At 39.6% G+C, this 23,103-nt stretch overlaps 1 protein-coding gene across 20 annotated transcripts in view; it reads right to left on the reverse strand.

Annotated features, from left to right (window-relative positions):
- Positions 1 to 1,875: 1,875 nt before the first annotated feature.
- The window catches only part of tle3b (TLE family member 3, transcriptional corepressor b), a 34,754-nt gene continuing 13,526 nt past the window's right edge, over positions 1,876 to 23,103 (reverse strand). For 4 of the 20 annotated variants that reach the window (XM_084108851.1, XM_084108844.1, XM_084108850.1 and 1 more), the window contains exons 8-22: positions 20,364 to 20,396; positions 18,269 to 18,473; positions 18,102 to 18,118; positions 11,964 to 12,083; positions 11,115 to 11,165; positions 10,878 to 11,030; positions 10,326 to 10,458; positions 9,940 to 10,115; positions 9,292 to 9,383; positions 7,726 to 7,975; positions 6,706 to 6,953; positions 6,448 to 6,595; positions 6,205 to 6,355; positions 5,648 to 5,724; positions 1,876 to 3,440 (exon numbers count right to left, since the gene is read on the reverse strand). In XM_084108851.1, coding sequence (XP_083964977.1) covers positions 3,333 to 3,440; positions 5,648 to 5,724; positions 6,205 to 6,355; positions 6,448 to 6,595; positions 6,706 to 6,953; positions 7,726 to 7,975; positions 9,292 to 9,383; positions 9,940 to 10,115; positions 10,326 to 10,458; positions 10,878 to 11,030; positions 11,115 to 11,165; positions 11,964 to 12,083; positions 18,102 to 18,118; positions 18,269 to 18,473; positions 20,364 to 20,396 — 1,962 coding nt within the window. In that variant the 3' untranslated portion in view covers positions 1,876 to 3,332. The remainder of the gene's footprint in view (positions 3,441 to 5,647; positions 5,725 to 6,204; positions 6,356 to 6,447; positions 6,596 to 6,705; positions 6,954 to 7,725; positions 7,976 to 9,291; positions 9,384 to 9,939; positions 10,116 to 10,325; positions 10,459 to 10,877; positions 11,031 to 11,114; positions 11,166 to 11,963; positions 12,084 to 18,101; positions 18,119 to 18,268; positions 18,474 to 20,363; positions 20,397 to 23,103) is intronic. The other 16 variants (XM_084108834.1, XM_084108841.1, XM_084108852.1 and 13 more) reach the window with 9 other exon arrangements.

The following is a 23,103-nucleotide window of genomic DNA, read 5'->3' on the forward strand; positions in this document are numbered from 1 at the left end:
AAACACACCTTGTCTATGTACAGCTTTTTCACATCAGAGCAAAATAAATGAAAGAGATGAGAGTGAGCGAGAGCAGAACGAGAGCCTGCAGGAAAATCAGTATGTTGGGATTTGGAGTGCATCTCTCCCTCTCCTTCATCCTCTGAAGCACTCTTTCTGATGAGAACATCAAACTCAGGGCTGCCAGCTAAGAAAAGTACGGTTTAGAGAGACCCAAGGAGGAAACCGTACAAGCAACCAAGAGAGAGAAGAAAAGAACTGGCTTCACAAATGCTAAAAGGCGTCAAGTTTAAACAGCATTCACGGGAACTGAATTAGCTCTGGGTTTTGGAAATTCTAAAAGGGCTTTTGGACAGTGTGGATAATGTAGACGCCCGACTCTCCGAGCAGGGAAATAGAGCAGGTCAGTCCGTCATCGTCTGAGGAAGACAACAGAAATCTGCAGAGATTAGTGCAAATCAATAACTCTCATTTGATTTACTGCCATAATGCACAAAGCCGGCGGCTCATTTAACAGGCTGGTACATCAGTCCAGAGCTGAATCACGAAATCTGCTGCTGACACTCCTTTGCCAACAGCAAGACAAAGTTCATCATCCAGCATGGTTTATTCAGACAAGAGAGCCCATATTAGCAGCACGTTCAAAAAAGCAGTTCAAAAGCTGCCTGTGAGAGAACACAAGGTGTAAGGGAAGCATAACGGGGGCCTTAACACTTCTCTGACACCTGTGAATAATCAGAAGTGGCATCACATAGACGACTTGTGCCAACCTATGCTACTCTTTATTTAAAGTTTATTTTTCTCTTTTGATGGTGGGACAGTAAAGGCCGGTTCACTTCAAGGACAAAAACTATAGCGTTTTAAAAATCTTAAAAATTCTATGAGAATTTTGTGCACACCACAGTTATAATGATAACAACACATGGGAATGATATCATTGGAATCACTTTTAGAATCATTTTTTCCCAGATGAACAAAAAAAAAAACATTGACAGCCAATCAGAATCCAGCTCAGACATTTAAAGCAGCAGACGACATTGCAGCAAGCAATGTAGTTATCGTTCTTGGCGTGCATGCACATTAAGAGAGGATCAACAGAGGGAAGAGGTGGAATGCAATTAAAAGCAGGAGTTAAACTCGCATTGCCCAAATGAGCATCATCACAAAATGTTTTGGAGCACATGCACTGACCACCACATAGATCCACGTGAATTCTGTGACCATAGAAATCGCCACACATGTCCACAGAATTACAACAATCTTTTATACTTGCAAATTATTTTAATATATATTCAGCCTAATTTTGGTTATTCTACCAGTTGGCAATAGGCATAAGCAAAACAATAACATGACACATTTACTAGATTTACCATGGGCAACACATTAATAGCTAAGCTCACGGGCAGAGGAAGAGTATCAGAGTGCAGGAGCAGGTGAGACAGAGACATACTGTATGCTGAAATCACACCCTTAACGAAACCAGTTCAAACCACCAGAATAAATCAATTGACACGAACACACTTCCTGGCCGATAATCCACTTGAGGTGAAGTAATCAAAAAGGTGTGTTGTGTATGTCACCAGCTGTGGTTGGGGGACCGCAGGGCATATTTGAGTCAGCCTGGCCTGTGGTTTCAACAGATAGCTGAGACAGCAGAAACTATGTCTCTTTTACACACACACACACACACAACTACATGTCTCAACTCTTCCATCAGCCTTTCATCAGCTAGATCAACTAGATGACATATCCAGTGTTGCTGGCCTCTGTCATTAATCTCCATACTTTAGACATATGGAGTTAGCGTGACAGACACCCAGCCTGTGATTCAAATCAGACAAACGGCACTTATAATAAACCAGCATTAATAACACATTTTACAAAAAAAAAGTTTATTGAATTATTCACAACTGTACATGATCAGTGCTGACACAGTTTGCTACATACTTTGGTGTGAAGTTGAGAGGTTGTGAAAGGCAGGCGGGTTCAGGGTTTGTAATTGTACTAAAGACGGAGTTCGCAGCGACCGGTTCTGCTGCGGCCCCCATGAAGCGGACTCCAGGTTCAACAGTTAAAACAGTCCACATTTACACAAAAAGGTTTAAAAGAGCTGCTCTCTTCTCTCTCGTGCGCACGCACTTTCACACTGAAGCTTCCACCAAAGTCAAGTGCAGGCAAAGAATTTATTCATTAGAAAACTGGCTCAACTGGTACAGAAGAAAATCCCCAAATGACTCTGATCACTCACAAAGAAGGTTAACATCAATCTGAGCGAAAACAGGGCTGCAGGCTCATTAGGGTGGGGCTCTACAGCAGAAGTAAGCTGTCAATCACTGGAGTAAGTCATATCCTGTTTCAACAACAGTGAACTATAAGGGGCCGCTTATGAGATCAGTTGGCAAGTTACTCATCGCAGCGTGCAATCCATTCCGAGTCAGCATGTTGCAATCACACTTCATCATCTGATTTCCTCTTTCCAACAAGATGCCACACAATGCAAAGGGCACAAAAGTAGTACAGTTAGTCATTCTCCAAGTTTAATATCGCTTTTAATTTACAAACGACTCTTCCCTCTCCTCTGGGCTGTTTTCATCATATTCCAACTTCCACAGGATTCCAGTCTGATCCAGTTTCCACGAACAGCGCACAGGCTCAAAAAGCAAAAAAAAAACAAAAAAAAAACTAAGATTATTCTGGAAGGGATTTTCCAAGTGAGCCTTTTAGCAAATGGCCAGCCCAGAGAGTGTGCTTACAAATTAAAAAGTGTCCTAATCTACATTCATCAAGCATTAAGGACACGAGGACAAAGAAACCCATCACAAGTATATCAGGACATGGAAATATATATAATTATATATATTTATAAAACGTCTTTATTACTCCATATATACACTTTTTAACAAATTGTCCAGGGAGCAGGAGGCTAAATTTGAAGCACTGCTTCATATTACATCACAGATTGTTCACTTTTTGTTTGAAGGAAGGTAGGCGAGGGAAAAAAAATACTAAGGAAGGAATAGGCACACATAATCCCATGAGCAGACCGAAAGCAAAGGCAAGACAATATTTACTACATTAGTGCCGTCAGGGAGTCCTTGGGACAGTTTAACACGTTTCTGCTTGGATCTGTAAAGGGCCGCTCCACTTCTGTAACAATCCAGGTGTGTTAAAAATTAAAACATCTGGGAATCCGATCCCAGTGGACCAACCAATTCCTAACCTGGGTTCCAACTATAAAAGGAGGAAAAAGTGGAGGAGTGATCCCTTGAATCTGTTCAAACTCAGGCCCAAAGCTCCATCCATAGGTCTTTACATGTGGTGAACCAGTGAATTTAGTAGATCACTTCATACACGGTGGCCTTCTTGTCTCCAGATCCCGTCACGATGTACTTATCATCAGCCGAGATGTCACAGCTCAGGACAGAGGAAGACTCCTTAGACTGTGGAGGGAGGACAGCAGAAAAACCATTAGCCTGACATAATCAAACAGAGACTCCGTGACATCATAAACCACAGAGAAGTGTCAACATCACTCCCTTCTAAATATTAACTGAAGAAATTACACCACTCTAATAGGTGTGTTATTAATAGTTTAATAGACAAGTGGCAACATATGTTAGCGGTGCGGAGTTGCGTGATTTTTGCCTGGAGCAGGGAGCCTTAAAACACTTTAATATGATATTAATATTTGGAATTAGCTTTTATTTTTAGATTTTGTCTAAGTTTTTTGGCATTTTGTATGTGCTTTTGCCATTTCTATTAGTTGTTTTTTATTTCTATTTACAGTGGCATTCATTTATTTTTAGTTCAGTTTAAGTCATTTTAGTACTTCAACATAGACTTCAGTTAGCTGCCAAGGCCTACATGGTATACATTTTTCTAGGGATGTACGATATATCAGCCACCATATCGGTATTGAATATATGTAAAATATATTTTTAATGTTATCGACCCAATGTGTCAATTTGGCTGATATATTAAAGCCTATAGATAATGTATTAATTCCTTCAGCTGAGACACTTCAGATTGCCATGATGGTTTTGAATTGCTTGAAATATTATTGGAATCACTTTGAAAAGGAAAATACAGTTAAGTGCAACAACCAATAGTAGGCTACATAAAAGTACTGTAAAAAAGTCTGTTCACCCGTGTTTTAGCACACTGTTATGGGAAGTGCTCATCCACACCTTCATGACTAGCAAAGTTAGCTTGTGCATTGTAAGTTGTAATATTAAATATTATGTTTATTTTTTGTGTGTGTGTGTATATATGTATATGTTGTTATATATAGAGCGTTGTTATGGGAAGAGCGCATCCACAACATTAGTAATGCCGCGGTCACACTTAGACTTTGAGAACGTGAAATTTCTTTGGACACTGCAACAGTCGTGATATGATGTCACGCTCTGCAGCGTCTTTTTTATAAACATGAATTCAACATATAACAAATAATAATACACTCAAAATGTAAAAAATACTAAATTCAATCTACTTGACTTTACTGCAAAAAATATTGTTCTTTTAATTCAGCCAAGAGGTCATGACGGGACACATCGATCTTCTACTGGTCATACGTCTTCACGTGATGCAAATTCGCAGTTCAACTTGAAACGCAGCGAAATGCAAAACTTTATTGCATGAGCTTGCATTTCCGGTTTGACGATGCGTTTGAATGGAAGTCAATGGAACAAAAAGTGCAGTGTGACCGCCCCTTTACACATTCTGACTATCACGTAATAGTTCAAGATCACTTGTGCATTCACGTCATTTTGTGAAGATACAAGTTGTAATATGTTTATCTTGCATAAATATCTGATTAATCTCATATAGATTTGGTTCAGTTAAGTAACCCACAAACAAAGCACTTTTTTACTGGTATTCATTCGCAGCTCAAACACCAATGCTGTTATTTAAAACAGTAATATTAATTTAAGATGGTTTTTTTTAAACAAACAAACAAACAAACAAACATTAATTCATTATTAATAATAATAATAATAATAATAATAATAATAATATTATTATTATTATGTTAATGCATAATATGGTTAAATAAACCTTTTTATACGTTGTCCAATGACTTGATTGCATTTTTTAGGCATTATTTTATTTCTTTGTAAGGCTTTTTTGGGGGGGGATACATAAATTTGGCCATCTGAGTGTAAAATTAATTTTAAAAGTTAAGGAATCTTACACTGGTTCACTATAGGCTACTGTATGTATATGTTTGATTTATGTTAAAGTGCTTGGGACATGACTTTTAATGGTGAGACTTTTGATTTTGTAATCAGGCTTTAAAAAAATTCTGTACGCGCTGTATACTGGTTTTCATTTTTCCACCTAAAATTTATATTTGATTTGATTTCAGTTTTTACATACTGATTGATATTGATGTGCATTATTTGACAAGGTCATTCAGAGTAAGCTGAGTAAGCATTTTCTGTACAGCAACAATTCCACAGCAAAAATAAAAGCCATCACTCAATGACTATTACGACAGGGATTAAAGTCCCAATGAAAGCCTGAAGAGAGAATCAATCAAACTCACACTACAACTCACACAAACAAACATTCATTTCCAATGTAGTATGGACATTTGGATCACCTCTGTAGCAAGGGGGAGGGAATGAGGTATTGACTGACATACCTGGAAAATGCTGGCACCATAGGGAGTCCTCCAGGCATTCAAGAGATTGTCCTTCCCAGTGCTCACAAACCATTTACCTTTAGGAAATGGAACAAATACACATGGACTAATGGGTACAGAGTCAAGGTTGATCTAAATGACTTGATTCACTACAGCTCGACTTATTTGGAAGTAGAGTGGTGGGCCATTAAGAGAAAAGAGAGAGAGAAAGAGAGAGAGAGAGAGAGAGAGAGAGAGAGAGAGAGAGAGAGAGAGAGAGAGAGAGAGAGAGAGAGAGAGAGAGAGAGAGAGAGAGAGAGAGAGAGAGAGAGAGAGAGAGAGAGAGAGAGAGAGAGAGAGAGAGAGAGAGAGAGAGAGAGAGAGAGAGAGAGAGATATGGGGGTGGTACAAAGTGCATCCTGGCCCCACTAAAATGGAAAAAAACACCACTGAATGCTAAACTACACTGTTTTCCCATGTCAGGTCTAAGACATACTTTACAGTAGGTCTAATGTCTCTCCCTCCCCACCCCCCGTATGCACTACATATACATATAAAGTGAAGTAACAGTGTCTTACCACAGTAGGCAAATTTGAGGGAGAGGACACAGCTCTCGTGCAAATGCAGCTGGTACTTATCAGGCTTGGTATGATGAAGCACCTCCACATTACTACTCTCCATTCCCACAGCCAGCCACTCGCCCGTCGGACAGTAGCCCAAAGAGAAGATCTGCATCAGACAGAGCATTTAGCATTCAGACCATTAGTCCTAATCTTTAAAGTAAGTCAAGAAAATGATTCATGTGTGTGTGTGAATTTTACCTGTGAAGTGAAGTCATGCTGCTGGAGCTGTCGTCCCTCTCTCAGGTCCCAGGATCGTACTGTGTTGTCCAGTCCACCCGTCCACAGTTTGGTGCCATCATGGGAAATGTCTATACAACTTGCCCCATCTGTGTGGCCCTGGAACTGCCTACATACACAGACATATATGCATTGTCTTTAAATGCATCAGTACAGTGTACACATCTCTATCCACAAAGAGACACCATTTAATGTGGCATCCCCTGGTGTGCTTCCTACCTGACAAGGGTTTGGTTATGAAGGTCCCAGACAGCAATATTTCCATCACTGCAGCAGGAGAAGCAGACCTTGGCGTCTGGGCTGATCGCCAGCGCATAGCAGGCTGGGGCAGAAGAGGTGAGCTCGGCTTTGATACGGGGAGTCTGAGAGGCTAAATCCCATATGGTAAGAGTGCTGGCTTCTCCTCCAACAATCAGAGTACGGCCATCCGGAAGTAGCTTACAGGAACGGATGTAGTTATCCCTGTTCTGAAGAGAGAGAGAGAGAGAGAAGACTCATGTTGAGAGACTGAATTTTGTACTATTTCTTTAAAAAAAATGTAAGGCAGCATTTCAAAAATGTCTATTTCTTTTTTGTATTTCACAAGAATATGTACAAATATCACTCTCTAGCCCCTCAATAATCAGGCTGAAGAGGTCAACCAATCAAAATGGCAGAGCTAAAAAGCAGTTGTTCAGCTCCCTGTTATTTGCTCTGGCTCACTAAATCTTGTCTAACCTGTGTTTATGAAGGTTAATAGAGGAGAAGAGGCGGCCGATAAGAGGGCATAGAATGGTAAGTGGGTAGGGAAAAGCTTTTAAGGGTTTTTAGTTGCAGCACCAGGATGAAGCACATTTTCAAATTAGCAGGAGAATTCTAGATCTGTTCCTGAGGGAGATCAATAACTCCAGGCTTTCAGACAAATTAAATCACTTTATAATGGCCAAACAGCTCATCAAATACACAGCTTTCTGCACTATGGAGCAAGCGCAGGGAGATGCACACACACACAAAAAGCAAGTTACTCTGATAACGGGGGGATAACGGAGAACCATCATGGTATTTTTCCTTAAAATAACTACACATAGCCTTACAGATTTGGTTCTTTATTTGGCAGGGGGATTAAAGGGAGGATAATGATTGTAAAAAAAAAAGTAAAAAAAAAGATAATGTTTAAAAAAAATTAAAGAGTGGATTTGTACTTCAAAAAGGATAATTCAAAAATAAGCCTGGTAAACTGATTAGAAATAAAATTTTTACCAGACAGTCGAGTTGCGAGACGGGGCTCTTGCTGCCAGGCTGACTGATGTCCCAGATCTTCACGCAGCCCTTGCCGCCTGTGTAGACGTGCCGCGTGGGATTGCTGATAGTCACGGCACACACCACCTCACCATGGCTGAGTGTGTTGATCTGGCGGGCATGACGGGGAATGCCTGGTCCAATAAGAGCGTCTGGAGGAAAAGGTACTGGTTGCATCTGGCCATCCGCACTAACGTGGAAGGAGTAGGCCCTATTTACCAGGACATGAAAGAATGAGATAAAATAATAAGAATGATCAAAAATTAATAAGAAATTATCTTACACTAATGCTAAAAATTTAGTAAGATTTTTAATGTTTTTAAAAGTCTGTTAAACTCTGCCAGGCTGCATTCATTTGATTAAAAATACTGTAAAACATTAATATTGTGAAATATTATAACAATGTAACTAAAAAAAACGTATTTTTTAATATATCTTTCAGAAATCATTCTAATATGCAGATCTGGTGTTCAAGAAACATGTCTTGTTATTAATGCTAAAAACAGTAGTGCTGCTTAATATTTTTGTGGAAACTGATACTTTATTCTACCCTGGAAATCCAGAGTTCTCGCGAGAGCACAATTTGAATTTGCTCAGCGAGTTACTCTTGCATTGAGTAATGATGCTCATTAACTATGCCCTTGTAGCCGAGCTGCACCAATCACATCAGTGTATCTGATATAGGCGGGCAAGAGGCGAGCTAAACAGATGACGACAACACTAGTGACAGTGCAATCACGACAGTGATTGGTCGTAGTGTTATCCAATTGCATGCAGTGAGATTTTCAAATGCATGCTTGGTACCGCCCCTCGAGTTGGGCGATTTTCATTCCTCAATGCCAGACCCTTAAAGGAGAACTCCGGTCAATTTTAACATTGAGCTAATTTTTTTGTAAATTTGGAGTGCTGTCAGTACAGAGAACAACGACAAAAATCGGTGTTGCCTACACCGTGTTATCAGGATGTAAATACAGGTATGAGCGCTGGCTGAATTAACATCACTTTTATTCATATCTTTCACATCTACTGCAGTCAGATTCACCGTTTTCACTCTGAAGGAATCACTCACATTGGCTGTGCACTTGTAATGACACATCAAGGATGTTAAGAGGCTAAAAGCAGGTTTAAAACTTGCCCCATTGAAGTCAACAGGGTGCAAATTTTAAAAAGAGGATAACAGGGTGTAGGCAACACCGATTTTTGTCGTTGTTCTCTGTATTGACAGCACTCCAAATTTACAAAAAAATGAGCTCAATGTTAAAATTGACCGGAGTTCTCCTTTAATCTTTTGGATTTGAATCTGGATTTCCAGGCTAACTTTATTCAGGATTCTTTGATGAATAAAAAAGCTCAAAGAACAACATTTATTTTTAAATTTAAATCTTTTCTAACATTATAAATGTCACAAGCAATTTAATGCATCCTTGCTGAATAAATGTATTAGTTTCTAAAAAAAAACACTGACCTCAAACTTCCTAACAGTAGTGTGTTATACATAGTTATAGATGGCTCAATAACAGCACTTACGGTTTCCCTCCAGGTATAGAGGTCAGACTTGCTGGCAGACCGGGAGGACGCATGTGCGGATGAGGATCAAAGCCCGCCTGCAACACAGACATCTTAGCATAAAAAAAGTAAAATGTAAAAAATACATAAGCCACAAAACAAATTGAAACTGATTTGACAGTCTAATTTCTCCTGCTCAGCTCTTTCGTAATACATTTTTAATATTCTAGTTGAGCACTTGTTTGCACTTTATCTCTCCCCTCAAGCCTTTATTAGAGACCCCCAGACAACTGTTTTACTTCCCATGCCATCAGCGCAAACAGAGATGCAGAACAAATCATTACAAACGCAAAAGGCAATATTTACCCAGAATGCTATCCTAACAGGGTATGCATGCTAAGTTAGACTCTAGAACCTGGGGACCCACCTACCAGAATGTTTTAGATGTCTCACTAATTAAAACACCTAATTCAACATATCAGCTTCCTAGTATGTTGATTAGGGAGACATCCAAAACATACAGGGAGGTGGGTCCCAAGGACTGGAGAACTCCTAGATGATCAGAAGAACTGGAGTTGGAGAAAAAAAACAACTGAGAAAGGACTTAAAAATTCTGTGACCATTTAGAAAGGTTTATGTAGTCAGAAAATAATGATATGGGAGTCTAACCATCGGTGAGCGTCCATAGGCAGCAGCGGCTGCGGCGCTCATCTGAGGCGAGATGTGAAGGCCAGGGTAAACACCTGGACTGGTCAATGAGCCGTTCATCTCTGGGTGGTGTCCCATCATGGCAAACGGAGCCCCATACGGCGCCGCAATCGATAATGGCGTACGTAGGGCAGGTGCTGATGGGAATATATGGAGAGAAGAAAAGCCAAAGTTGAAAAGCCATAAATATACTCTCACACTTTCAAGTTTGGCTGGTTAGCATAGATTAGCTCTATTGGCTCAAAAAGTTGTCCCATGATTAAAAATATGGTCACAATCTTTAGGTTTAGACGAATGGGAATGCTTGATGAAAGGATAGCTTTATAACGTGCGCATTTACTACTTACCCAGCGCTTCCATACCAGGTGGTTTTCCGGGTATGGGCCTGAGCCCAGGGGTGTTGCTGGTTCCTGGGGTGGGAGCGTCATTGCGTGGGGTGGGGGTGTTGGACTTTAAACCTGGGGTGGAGGACTTGTCGTTCTGCAAGATGAAGGAACAGAGATGGAATTATCGAAGCTAAAGCTACATACCACAAATTCTCAAATCCAGAGAGCTCTCACGCACTAATCCAGTCAAACACTGACAGCTCATTATTGCTGAGGAGGATAAAGCTAAACTTCAGACCGAACCCTTCCCCGAGACCTCATCCTCTCACTCATCTTTAATCACTCTCTCTACTCTCTTTTCTCCTCTGCCCCTCTGAGGCTAGCTAAGCGCATTGAGATATTAGCCAAGACTAGCAGCTAAGCCACTGTTTGTCTGACAGTAGCTGATGTATTCATGTTACGCTTCAAACTGACATTTATGCTGCAGCTATAAAACTGCTGAGAGGAAGAGGGTTTGCAAATGTGCAGAGACTTGACAGCACAAACACCCATCCTCTAGTCCCTAACACTTACATGTGGGTGGTCCTTCACTTTAGAAGAGGGGGTGCTCCCAGAGGAGGCCACAGAAGCCGGGCTGTTGGGGGCATCTTTCTTCAGTGCTCTGGCCTTATCGAGTCCATTCTCAGGAGGAGAGTGAGACGGGCTGACCCTTGGAGTGGCTGGATCCTACAGTGGGAAAGAGAAAAGTCAGTCACATACGAAAGAGATGATGTTCTCCAAACAAAAAAGGGAAAGACTGTTAGCTTTTACCTCGTTAGACACATCCACGACTAGATCATCACTTTTGTCGCCATCACTGTCCTGTAGTGTATAAACAGCAGATACATTTAAGACAGCTAAGAATTTTGTGGGGTTCAATAATAAATTTATAGCAGAAATTTATAAAATAAAACGTACACTACAGTTTAAAAGTTTGGAGTTGGTGAGATATTTTATGTTTTTAAGTTTCTTATGCTCGTCAAGTCTTCATTTATTTGACCAAAATACAGTAAAAACTCTAAAATTCTGAAATATTATTATAAATTAAAATAACCATTTTCAATTTTAATACATTTTAAAATGTAATTTATTCCAGCAAAGCTGAATTTTCAGCTGTCATTACTCCAATCTTCAGTTCAGAAATCATTCTAATACGCTAATCTAAGATCTAATTGGTGTTCAAGAAATGTATTAATATTGTCAATGTTGGAAACAGTTGTTCTGCTTAATATTGTTGTGGAAATTGTGATGCATATTTTCTGGACTTTTTGATTGATAGAAAGTTCAAAAGAACAGCATGTATTTGAAACAAAAAATCTTTTGTAACAATGTAAATGTCTTTACTTTTGATCAATTGAATACATCCTTGCTGAAGTGTTAAACAAACTTTTGAATAGTATTATAGGTTTTTGTAAGAAACTGAATTGGGGTGCACAATATATTAGTATCATTGTTCATCAGACATAATTTATTGGTAGATTATAGATTGTAGATTACATTTGCAATCAAGTAAAATGAATCTTTAAAACACTAATTTAACACTGCTGAATGTAATCTGTATCAAAAGGAATATTTATTTTTTATACTGTACAACTGGGGCTGTAAAAGACAAACACTTACATATCGGCTCATGTTGTCCTTCTCCTCCACTCTGCGTTTCTTTGAGTCCAAACTGTATTCAGACGAGCCTCTGTGTTTCTCACTGGCTCTCAGACTGTCTGACGGTGATACTGAATTATTCTATTGAGACAGAAAGAAAAACAATTTGATCAGAAGTTGAACAAATCACAAATAACAGCTTATCCCTGTGCACTTGCTGACAAAAACTCTTAAAATGTTCCCTTGAAATAGCATTACATTTAAAGAATATGTACATTTCCCACTAGCGCATAATCAATATTTCCGGATCCTCCCTTAAAGGAACACGCCGACTTTTTGGGACTTTAGCTTATTCACTGTATCCCCCAGAGTTAGATAAGTCCATACATACCCTTTTCATCTCCATGCGTGCCGTAACTCTGTCTGACGCACCCACCGCTAGCCTAGCTTAGCACAAAGACTGGAGGTAAATGGCTCCAGCTAGCATACTTGCTCCCGATAAGTGACAAAATAACGCCAACATTTTCCTATTTACATGTTGTGATTTGTATAGTCGCAACATGTACAAATAACAAGGTCACATGAGACACAGCCATCTTCTAACCGTAAACATACTGGGAACTATATTCTCAGAAGGTGAAGCACTGCTGCTTCTGCGGAGTGATTTGCTCGCAGCACCTGTAAATAGGAAAATGTTGAATTATTGAATCGTAAAGCAGTGTTACGGCACGCACGGAGATGAAAAGGGTTTGTATGGACTTATCTAACTCTGGGGGATAAGGTGAATAAGCTAAAGTCCCAAAAAGTTGGCGTGTTCCTTTAAAGGTGTCATCTTGAGAAACTCAAATTGAGATATATACAGTAGTCAAAATTTGAAGTGGATCAAAACCTTTCATCAAAGTTATACATGAATTTTGAACACTACCCATCTTGTCTTAGGACAACTTTGATGAACTTTTTTTTTATCCACTTCAAATGTTGACTACTGTATATACAAACACTCCAAGTAAAGAACTTCTTTCTCAGTATAATGTAACAGGCACTTTAGGTTCAGCTCATTAGCTGTAGACAGTCAGCTATGCTCAGAATGGCCCAGGCACTCAGCAGCACAAATACAAATATCAGAGGCGTCATGGGGCCACTGGTGGCTTTGAGCGAGCCATGTGTGTAAATTCCTCCCTCGTACAAGGTAAACACGGAAAAGCGAGGGGGTTAAGCCCCAGGCCCTGTTAGATCACCCCGCACTCCCTGGCAATGAGGAAGGGAGAGAGCGTGGGGCCTGCCAAGCAAGCCAGCCCAGACCCCATGAAGCAAAGCAGGCGGGACAGCTGAGCAAACTATCCCTGAAGAGTGAGGCCTCTAAACCAGCCTGACCACACCACACTTCAAACATTCTGGCCTAACCCCGCAGCCCTGGGCAACCTGCACCAAGCATTACACAACGCAAATGTGCCAAACTGGACAGCAGGGTCAAGCGAAAACTGATCCCCGCAGCACAGAAATGGGGAGAGAGAGAATAACATGGTGAAACGCACACACTAAACCAGAATAAACGGACCCTCACCCTGAGAGTTAACAAGCCGGACGACAGCTTGTTTTCCTACCCTCCCGCACCTGCCCATCCCAACTAAAACACAGCAAACAGCGACCCTTTCACCACAACTAGTGGGCCTTAAATGAGGCCGAAGCAGAGAGAGCGAGTCCATGCATGGCCCTCTGCCAAGACCACTCACTATCTTTATTGTAGGGTTGCACGAAAACGCAATACGGCTTAGTGTGATTATCAAACTGCAAAGTGCAAATGCTGCCATTTAATTAAATATATGCCCTGTGTGTTTCAGAGTGAAGCGTGGCACATGACCTGGTGTCTCAGCAAAACACCAGCGCGGCTTTCAGTGTCTCAGAGCAGCTTGGTTCGCAGTAAATGCTGCTCCTTACGAAAACCATCTCTGCATAAGCTTTGAGTTTCTGCACTTCAAAACACAACACGTCAACCAGGGCTCCCTTCAGTTTTCCACTAAAAAACTTAATTGTATAATATTTGAAAATTAAGAAATAGACAGCCATAATTTTAAGTAAAAGTAATTGTAATTTTACAATTGTTCTGTAAAATAGAATTATTATTATTATTTTCTTCTTAAATACTCATATTTTACAGTGAAATTTTACAATAGTCATTTTTAAATGGTAACAACAACAAACTAATAATATTAACAATATTAATAATAAATTATTCTTCTTATTATAGTCATATTGATATATAAAATCACAGTTTTTGACCAAATTGTGGAGCTCTCGGAATAAGCACAGCAAACCTGTGTTTTCACCACAAAAAAATAAGAGTGTACTTAAACTGAGAAAGTGTGTGCAGTAGGGGTGTAACGGTACGCAAAAATCACGGTTCGGTACGTACCTCGGTTTTAAAGTCACGGTTCGGTTTATTTTCGGTACAGTAAGGGAAAGAAATGCAAACATTAAACTGCAGGTTGTTTATTACTATAAACTTTTTTTTAACAATTTGTTTACACTTTTTAATAAAATATAATAAAATATATATAAAATAAAAAAAAGAATAAGAAATAAAATACTGCTGCAAAGCAAAACCAATATCACATAATAAATTTAATGAAAAATATAAATAAATAACTATGATTACAGTGCAGCATTACCAATCCCAGCTTGTAGGCCTGCTTATATTTAAAAATTAAGGCTGGGAATCGATTAAAAAAAATGAACTAATTAATTGCACAATTTGCTGTAATTAATTGCAATTCCTCCAAGCTTGTAATCATCAATAATTAGGCCTAAACTTAGAATCACCTAATTAAATGAAACACCGGGGGAAAAGTGAACAGAAAATAGCCCTATATTAAAATAATATTAAACATAAATATATCAATGTATTATTATTTTTCAATAATCAATCAACATAATCAATTTAAGATTTTTTTTTTTATTATAATTTTTTTTACTAATTATCAAAATAAAATATAGTCCTACAAAGCTATTATTACCAGAGCATGTGATCAGAGCAGGTCATTTTACCATTGTTGCCAGCATGACTATACCAGCTCAGCAAACAGAAGTCTACTACTGAGAAATTTCACCTTATTTGAGCGGACTTTGCTTTTCCAGTGCGTGATCGGTCCATGATTGGAGTGTTTGGGCCGTTAACGACAGAGCAGAACGCGCAGCGCAAACACGGAGTCGAACATTGAACATTGAGCAGAGAGCGCAGGGCGCAGACACACACACACAGACGGAACGGAGAGTGCGGCGGCGCACACGGAGCGGAAAAGCTTTTTTTCGCCCTGCAGTCGATTTCATTGGTTTAGGTTACAGTGACGACGGGTAAAACCAGAGAATGTCTAATAAGGCAGACGGGCTCTGGTAAAACTTTAGAATCAGCTGCAGGGCGGGATTTGCGCTGAACGCGGAGACTTCCGCCACTTAATATGTTCGTGTGGAAACACGAAAATGTACCTATGTTCCGCACACAAAATATTGCATTCGGTCATTCGGTACACACGTGCACCGAACCGAAAGCCCTGTACCGAAACGGTCCGGTACGAATACACGTACCGTTACACCCCTAGTGTGCAGATACAGTAAAGCAGGAGAAAGTGAAAGCAGAAAGGACAGGAAAGGAGAAAGGGAGAGCAGCTGGAGTTTCATTGCCCAGAATACACTGAGAATGGAAGCGGCTGAGTGGCGCTCCCTCTGTGAGCACAGCTGGGCAGACGGGCACCATCTCTGGGCCAGAGTGTGGCCCTGCCAGGGCATGATCTCAGTGCCAAGCCCACACTCTCAGTCTGAATGACAAACCTCTATTCATGCAGAGAGCAAAGGGGAGATAGATGAAAAGGAGGATGTGGCTGGGCCAAAGGAAGTGATCTCGAAGGCAGAAGGAACTCCATGCTCTCCTGGAGACGACACAAAGGAATCCCAGGAGCTTAAACCCCACTCACAAACACACTACAACAATCTCAGTGTTGCTTTTGTCAGCATTAAGCAGCCCATTTCTCTCCCCACCCCCTTCTTCTGCTAATCCAAAAGTAATAAATAGACCTAGACTGCTCTCTCCGCCTGACAGGGAGAAAGCGAGCAACTGAGCGTGTATGTGTGCATCTCAGCTGCAGGTTTAATAGGCTGACCTTTTAAGACAGGCTTAACGTGACTCAATAAGCAAAGTCAGAGCGGTGCTATCAGATGACCCGTGACAACAGGAAGTCCTGGCGGGCAGAGAGCAGGATGGCCACTGCTGCACTAAGCGCTAATCAGCAGCAGAGTCTGATTTCTGCAGGCATGACTGCACTCATTCACTCACACACACACACACACACACACACACACACACACACACACACACACACACAATACACTATTGCCAAGTCAAACCTTTCTGCATATCCAGTTTAAGAGGTGAAACGGGGCAATCCAGCATTTGGGAGATAGGGAGAATTTAAGTGGTTACATGAAAACCTCAAATAAACACAACAAGAGGTATGCACAGAGGGACAGAACCAGAGCTGTGGAGACAAAGAGCCAAAGGAACGAATGAAAGAGCAGTTAACAAAACTGTAGAAAAGAGGCACAAGAAGAAACAAAGGAGGAGGCTATGATATATGGTTGAATGAGTAAGGTTTATCTGAGCCAAGAGCTGCAGACATGAAGAGTGGGTGAGGACAAATCCTTTAAGATAGAGAGTCAAAGTCTTTTTTAATTGTGATGAAATTATAGCGCTGCTAATCTCTGGCCTGTGCTTTTGCGCATTTTTTACCTGGATTAAAAGCAGGATTATACAGCAGGCTCCCCTCTCTTTTTTTAAAGCTTAGTGTGCCCTAATGCTGCCAGCTTGGCTCTCTACACGCTGTTAACGTACCACTGACTTCCCTCTTTATCAAACGCTAGGACTTAAAAGAATAGTTCAATGAAAAATAAAAGTTCTGCCATGACATACTTCATCCTTATTCCAAACCACATTATTTTTGTGGAACACAAAAGGAGTAATGTTAAAACCTACTAGCCTTTTTTTTACACAAATATTACATATTTAAGTAATAAATCACGTTTTTGTAAAGAGTCATCTGAATGGTATACACTCATGAAATGAAGACTGTACTCTATAAAAAGCATTTTAATTTTGTATTGTGCAGGTGTTTCACTAAACTTCAAAGAGAATCCTCACGCACACTGGCTGCCATCTATGTAGATACGCTTAGCAGCATAGTGTTGTTGTTTGGTGTTGCGAAGAGTGAAAACTAGTCTCATTAGCGTTAAAATTCGCACGTATTATCATGCTTGACCAGCAGAAACAGCGGGAAATCGGACATCTAGCACAGTCAGAATAAAGTCACATGTAACCATGTCCTTCGGAATAAATTTGCCAAATCAGGTTAAAATCTCATTTGGATTGTAAGGGGTGGTTTAAACTTTTTCTAATCCAATCAAGAGGACATGTAAACAGTTGATCGGATTGAAAACCGAAACTGGAAAGGACTGCGCATGTGCAATGACATAGAAATGGCGTAATGACATGAGGAACGAGCTGCTGTTGTTGTTAACTGAACGAAGGGACAAATGACTATCTTATCTTTCTAAAGTTTTCCTTCCACTCATCATCTGTGAAGTGGAGCAGGACAATGTCCGATCAGTCCTTGTTTCAGACTTTCATCCAAAGAGGCCTTGTTTTGGGTGCAGGAACAGGTGTTTTTACTACTTGATTAATATAAGCAGCATGGCACAACCGTTCATGTGCTCACCGTCTCCTAATTAGGACCCGAAATGGCATAACCTTGTGACATAAACCCATAAGCCCATATCACTTTATTTAGCGTTCAAATAAACACTACGTTCGGATTCATCAATCGGAATGAATTTATTCCAACTGAGTAAATATAGCTACCGTAATTTACATCAAATTCAAAGATGATTATGCTGATCCGCTTCGACAGATGGCAATGCGGTGTCTAACACAATTGTGGCAAAAAGCAACTGAATGCACATTTAAAATGGACACAAAAGTACCACTAAAGTAAAATTATTCATTTTGTAAAGTCTTCTGCACTTGTGTGAGGAACAAATTACAATTGAAGTTATTCGTGAAAAAAAAAAAAAAAGTCAAGTAGACACAGATATTCAGAAACTGACAGAACTCACCGTGCTAGACTCCCGCTCTTTATCCAAGGGAGAACGATGAAGGAGATAAAAGAAACAGAGAAAGAAAAACATCAAGTCAGCATTCACATTTATTTTCTTACCAAAGCATGAGCGTACTACTTCAGGACATTTGTTGTTGTTTTCTCTTCAGTGCATGAGCGAGTTACCTCTGTGCTCCAGGTCATGGTGGTTCTTCTCATCTTTGACTGGCAGGTGTGCCTGGCTGCCCAGAGCCCCCAGCGCCAGCAGACCTGATCCTGAGCCTGTGACTGGAGGGATGCCTGGGGGCTGCAGCCCCGAGGGGTGAGGGGGCAGCTGGACCGGGGGTCCATGGGCAGCATGAGAAAGGTGCTGAGCCTGGAGCTGCTGCTGCTGTCAACACACACATTTACATCAAGTGGGTCGGAGGGAAAGGGCTTATGGACAGCAAGCACTGAATAAAGGTGACTGGTTAAGCCCTTCTCTCACAGGATGCACAGAAAGGAACATTGGCACCCTAACACCTCCATTAGTGGCTGGATCAAAGCAGGACACTCTTCACAAGGACATGTCCTCCTTGAGCTCAGCGGGAACAGCTCACTCCAACACATACTACTGATTTCTAAACCTACACACTGCCTTTGAAAAACTACACTACTTAACATGCATCTTTTTGCAGCAAACCAGGATATGCACAAAACTATTACTAATTACATGAGATTCAAACAGGTTTGATTTATACACACTCCCATACACGCGGCAAAATGAAAATGAGTGTGCATGATCTTCAGATATTTGTTCACTGAATCAATATGTACACATACATTAATCCACACACACACAAAGTCAAGTGAGTTTAGTGAAAAGTTGGTAAACACTGCAGTCACCTCACAACCCATAATATATCTGAGAGTTTACACAAAGACCCATGGTTCTCATCACATAGGCTATGCCAGTCCTTCACGCCTCCTTAACAGCCAATGATATATGCCATTCTCTGTTTGTGTTAAGTTAATAGTAAGTAACACGTGGTGTCAAAGCAGTGGCTGTTTACAGCTGAGAGAGGAAGATGTAATTATGCAAGAGAATAGATCAGGTAAATTTGTGTTTCATTGTGTGATTTTAATATCATCCGAATCAAACATGTTGTTCCTTGCTTAATGTCTGAAATAAAATTGTGTCTTCATCTAATAATACAAATAAAGCTACAGATCTCATTGCACTTCTGTCATTCTTCATTCATCTTAATTCCCTTAATTGTACAGTGTTATAATTACATAATTTATAACCAATATAAATTTGCTTTATTAACGGTTCTGTGACACATACATACATTGCACATGAGCTTCCCACATCTACAAAAGACAGACACACCCACATAAGTAATAACTGCAAAAAACCCAATTCAGTTCAAATCAGTTCTTAAGTAATAACTGTAAATCAAACTAATTTAGTCCATATAGTGTTAACAAAAATACTGACATTTATTGTCAGATTAAAAGCTGAAATACACTACAATTCAAAAGCTTCAAAATATTATTTTTGCTCAGAAATAATGCATTAAACTGATGAAAATTGACAGAAAAGGCATTTATAATGTTACAAAAAAAAAAAAAAAAAGATAGATATATAAATATATATAAAGAAAATGCTGTTAATTTTCAAATGTGATAAGAAATCGTATTAGAAATCACGTGACACTGAAGACTGGAGAAATAGTTACTGGAAATACAGCTTTGCCATCACATTTTAAAATACATTTTAAAAAAAAGTTATTTTTAAATTATAATGATGTTTCAAAATATTAGCATTTTTACTAGTTTTTTGATCAAACAATTTTGATCAGCCTTTGTAAAAGGAAGTCTTTTGCTCACAACAAAAAAAAGGTAACTTTTGAACAGTAGTGTACATACATATTAGACATGTGAATAGACAACTAATAGTAATTTAATTTATGCAGAATTGAGGCTCTAAATACAAAAATATTTTTCTCATGCAAAATGTAATGCATTTAGTTAATGCATTCAGTTCTTCTTTTAAGCAAACAAAACATGTATCAAATACATTTTATTGATGTCTCAGCAGTCCTGCATTCTCAATGTAAACAGCACTCATAAATATAGAATATATATTTATAAAATGTGCGAGCAAGCACTACTATTCTCGCAGTAAAAAGCCATTGCTTTGACTAAAAGAAGCACAATGCAGAACATAAACACACTAAATAACACAAAGGTGTTAGGATCTAAAGAAGGTTGGGGTCTCAGCTTCTTTAGCACTGACCATCAGAGCAGGGTAGACAGCATGAGGCTGCTGCTGATGAGAGAAAAGAGACGAGCATGTCATTACACGCTCACTCATGAATAACACATCACTACTTCACAAATCTACCCAGGCATACCATTCTGACCAATACTATTTTAGCAATAAAGGGTGCTTTTATTTAAATGTGTGTTTTTCTAACCTCAACACATTGCTGAACACCCTTAACCTTCCTAGAAAAACACCCTGATCCCCATTAGTAATCCGCTGATATTTTAAAAGTGGGAAATAACTGGCTAAACATTCGGCTTTATTGTTAAAAGACATGTTTTGAGACAGACTGAGGCCATTTATGCTGCTAGTGTGAAATCTGAAATGCAAATGAACAGAAACAGTATGCAAAGTGAATCTGGTGTTCTGTATCAAAACAGAGCAAACCAGCAGCAAACCTCAGAGTCAGCCACTAATGTTTAACATGAAAAGCATTAACATTCACATTGACTTATGAAATTAAGGTCCAGTTTGGCTTTATCACACCTGTATTAATATTAATTTCAAGAGGAGATCAAGTTAACAAATTGCAATTTCTTTGATAAAAATTGTGATTGCAATTTAAAATGCAACATAAAAGCTCCAGGTTTGCTTTGCCTGTCTGCAAGACTGCACAATTTGGTCAAATATTTTGTGATTATACATCAATATGACTAAAATAATAATCATAATTTTGAAATGTATTTGTATTACTACAACTAATTGAAATGAAAAACAAAACAGGAGGTTACTACAGTGTATTAGTCCTGAACCAAGCCACACTAAAAACACTGAACAAAAAGAACAGTGCCATGCTCAACACAGCGCCCATTTAATTATATCGCAGCCCTTACATTTTGATAATCGCACAAAGCCATTTCTCGTTTCCAACTCTATTTTGAATAATCGTGCAACCCTAATGTATGTAACATGCAAGTGTATGTGTGTGCGCGTGTTATTCATACTGTTTCTACAGCATCAACATAACGGCAGTAACTTACTAGCAAAGCCACATACATGTACAGCACTACCAATTTAACAGGTCAGTCGTACCGCAGACTAAAGCTTTCATGGGCGTCTCTATCCTCTTGCTAACCCACTTATTTGCCTCTGCCCCTCCCTGTGGATATCACTCCCTCTCACAATGTCTCTCTCTCCTTTCACAATCTTCCTTATCCTCTCTCTCCGTGCCAAACGCTGCTGGCTCCTGATTAACAGTGAATCTTTAATGACCCCCCCCTCCTCCTCCCCACCAGGGCTCACAGATTGATCTCCTGCCATCTTCACTAGCCAACAAATAAAAGCTTGTTTTTTTCCCCAAGCCTATAAGGATGTGTGTTAATTCCTGCAACAGTGTGGCAAGTGTCTGCCTGACTACATCTATTTATCCACTATCATGATGACCATGTGACTGCTAAGTGTGTGTATGTGTGAGCAGAAGCAACAAGCCCTGCCCCCATGCCTCCCCCACCTCTTGCCAAGCTGCTCTGCTGAATGGCTAGCTGTTAAATGATGGAGCCCCGTCGACAGTTGCATTCAGGCAGATTCGAGGAAGCAATTACCTTGAAAACAGGGGTCAGAGTCTTGGCTCATTTGCCTTAATTGAATTCCAATATCTGGCTCTGGCTGTCCTGACCCAGCTCAGGACCTCCTACCCACTAGCCCAGCCAAGGCTAATCAAAGCTGGGTAACCACACTCACCACAGGAGACAAACCAAGAACTTTTACATGCACATTCAAGGTTTTATTGAACTAAAACAATAATTTGTCTTTTTAAATGAAATGCAAACGCTTTAAGGCCCGCTCACACAAGGACGATAATTATCCACCTTATTTTTCAATGCAGAAGTAAGATATTTTCTGTGAATGTGCGAGACTTGATTCATTAGCCACTATGGAAAAATACTAGAAGAATAACAAAGTGCAGTAAACAGTAAACTATTTGCTACAAACCAGTGTGTTTATGATTAAATACATTAACACAATATGATAAATACCAGTTTGAAATAAAGCAGCATAACGGATTGTTTTTGTACAGCTGAAATAACAGGATGTCAATGACACCAGAAGCCTCGCACATTCAAGTAACAAAATGGCAGCATGTTGGAATCACTTTTAGATATTATTTTTTTCCATCTGATAAACAAAAACATTGACAGCCAAACAGAATCCACTGGAATTTAAAGAGCCTGAGCGTTTAAATCAGACGGCGGCATAACTGTGTGCACTTTTATAATAAACAAAGCACTATCATTAGTTGGTGAGGACACTAATATTACATTATAGTAATCTTTATAGTTTGTTTTTTATGTGAATGGTCCTTTATTCTGGCAGAAATCGTACTAGTTTGGGTTTTTGAAAACTCAGACTAGACAGACCTAGACTGTCAAGCATGAATACACGGTCAGAATACAACCGCGCTTGCTCTGAACGACAAAGACAACACGCATCTTCAGATATTTAATTACACACTGTCTCATGTATATTTGGACAAAAAGATGAAGACTGTAGCTGCTCGACTATGCAAAAACCTGCCATAGTTTGCTTGACTGCGCATGCAAGAGTACTTCGGTTTATAGTCTACTGACCTACAGAAATGCATAATTTATATATATTTTTTTAAATTCACAGAGTTATCTCTGGATTACAATCAAAGATTGTAATTCAAGTAATATTTGTGTTGCCCAAGTGAGTAGGAAGCTTCTCAATGCTCCTTAACACAAGCTCTTTA

Source organism: Abramis brama (genome assembly GCF_963993115.1).
Source record: "Abramis brama genome assembly, chromosome: 3".
NCBI lineage: Eukaryota > Metazoa > Chordata > Actinopteri > Cypriniformes > Leuciscidae > Abramis > Abramis brama.